This window comes from Austrofundulus limnaeus, unplaced genomic scaffold (assembly GCF_001266775.1).
Source record: "Austrofundulus limnaeus strain Quisiro unplaced genomic scaffold, Austrofundulus_limnaeus-1.0 Scaffold291, whole genome shotgun sequence".
Taxonomy (NCBI): Eukaryota; Metazoa; Chordata; class Actinopteri; order Cyprinodontiformes; family Rivulidae; genus Austrofundulus; species Austrofundulus limnaeus.
Window position 1 is genome coordinate 658383 of NW_013952693.1, and position 2428 is coordinate 660810.

Here is a 2428-nt window from a genome sequence, read left to right on the forward strand (position 1 = left end):
ATCTGCAACTGTATTTGATAATGTTTTAAACTTTTAAAATACTGCATGGTAGAACCAGAAGCTGCTCTTCTTATTAGAGACAAACTTTGGCCTTTTTTGATGGGTTGCCTACATTTTTGCTTCTACTTTTCATTTAAAATAGGTTTCCATTATCGGCGGGTATCTAAGGTTTTTCTTATATGTATTAAAAAAAGTTGTTAAACATCTGAGTGGCGCACTACTGCTACTAGTGGTGAAAAAGTGTATTGCACCTTATTCAAAATCAATGCGGTCCCACGGCCCTCTGTGGCCCAAAGTTAAAAACTGTTGTTCCCTCAAGCAGGCAGCCCATAGGTTAAGAATCTCTGGTTTAAATAAAGATTGAAAATAACTGAATAATAATACACTTGTTATTTTATCCAGGTTAACGACTGGTCTACTTGGCGCTATAGCTACGACCTAAACGGAAACCTCCACCTGCTGAATCCTGGGAATAGTGCTCGGATCTTGCCCCTCCGCTACGACCTCAGGGACCGCATTACCCGCCTGGGCGATGTCCAGTATCGCCTGGACGAGGACGGCTTCCTCAGCCAACGTGGTTCCGACGTCTTTGACTACAACTCCAAAGGTCAGCTCCTCCGGGCCTACAACAGAGGCCCCGGAGGCTGGAGCGTGGTCTACCACTACGATGGGCTTGGCCGCAGAGTGTCCACAAGGAACAGCCTGGGTCAGCACCTTCAGTTCTTCTATGCCGACCTCAACCATCCGACCAGAGTGACGCACATCTTTAATCACTCCAGCTCCGACATCTCGTCACTGTACTATGACCTACAGGTAGGCCGGGGTGAAAAAGACTGGCTGCATCGATACCCCCTTCTTATCTTACTGTAAAAGTTTTAATCAACTTCTATCGCTTGTTGCTATGAAAGATGGATGATAATTACTTGCATGTGTGTGTGTTCATTTGTCTGTTAGCAAAATATTTCATAAACCACTTCAGTGTTTCCCCTACCATTATACAGGCGCCCCCCCACCCCCCTTCACTCAGCTGCAGGTGAACACCTCCCGCCTCTCCTGGACTATTTTCCACCGAGTATTACGTCATATTTTATATTTATTATATTTCTAAAAGCACTTCGCAGCATTTCCCCTGTGTGTTCATGTCACGAGCGCAACAAAACCACGACAGATTTTAAAGCGAGGGGCAGCAAACCCGTCCACCTGCAGCAGCGCAGCTCCAACCAGCCCGCCCCGGGACTTAAAGTTCATACATGTCAACTCCTTCAGACGTTTAACATGTATAATGAGCATCAAAAATTTGTAATTTGCACAAAAAAATCTGTATTAATCACGCGGGTGGAGTTGAGGTGCGCTGACCGCAGCTGCGCAGGGTGGTGGGGAGGAGGAGGAGGGTCTTTTAAAGATGTGTCTACATTTGACTTTTATTTTTTCTAAAATCACAGAGTTCTCTGGGTCAGCTTCAGATGTTTGTAGTTAATCATAATACCTTCTAAATTTAACCAGGTGTTTCATTGCCTTTAAATTACACAATAATTTTATGGAGAATTTTGTCAGTTTGGTTAAAAAAACAGCAAAATTGTTGTCGCAAAAAAAAAAATTTTTCTGTGCAGAGAACTTCCTCTGCTATAATTTATTTTAAAATAAACATATCACAGCTCCTCAGTTGAAAACACTAAAATTATATAAAAGATGTTTAAAAACTTCTTTCCTCAGAAAGTCTTCAGTCCTAAGAACACTAAACTGTAACTTTTAATAAGTACACAGTGTACTCCTATTTAAATAAAAATGTTAGACCTGTAAGCAGAAATCTTATGGATGTAGATTTTTGATCTCTATTTCAAAGAAGAGGATGAGGAGGAGAACGWRGAAGTTCTCCTCAAGCAGCTCCTAAAACTGTCAACCTGCTGACTGAGAACATTTGTATATATTACACTTTGTAAACAGAACAATATAGTCTACTTATTAAATTACATTTTTATTGAGATATTTTTTGGACAACCAAAATGTTTTGAGGACAACCAGATTTTGTCAAACCCCAACATGAGAGGTCACCACCACGGTTAAAAAAATCCTGGGAGAAACTCTGCTGAGTTAAAGTTCTTCTAGTTCTAATAATTATTAGAAAGGACATGATTTGAGGTTTTTACTGATAATATTTTATTTAAAACGTTGCAAGTCACAAGAAGCAGGTTTATTTTGAACGAACATTACAAACGTGTTCATTCCTACAAAACTGTCAAACATATTTACAAACAACACTAAACTGATTCAGATTAACATCAAATAAATCCTGTTTTATAATTAAATGTCTGTTTCCTGCTATAAAGAAAAATCCTCCTCCTGTCCTCCTTGTTCCTAATCAAGGTCAGGGTGGGGCTGGAACCTGTCCTCGCTGCCTTTGGGTGAAGGCAGGGGACACCTGGACTGG

At 40.6% G+C, this 2428-nt stretch overlaps 1 protein-coding gene across 1 annotated transcript in view; it reads left to right on the forward strand.

Moving 5' to 3' along the window:
* tenm2a (teneurin transmembrane protein 2a) overlaps positions 1–2428 on the forward strand; it is a 346633-nt gene that overhangs the window by 333953 nt on the left and 10252 nt on the right. The window contains exon 32 of the mRNA XM_014021396.1: positions 403–813. Coding sequence (XP_013876850.1) covers positions 403–813 — 411 coding nt within the window. The remainder of the gene's footprint in view (positions 1–402; positions 814–2428) is intronic.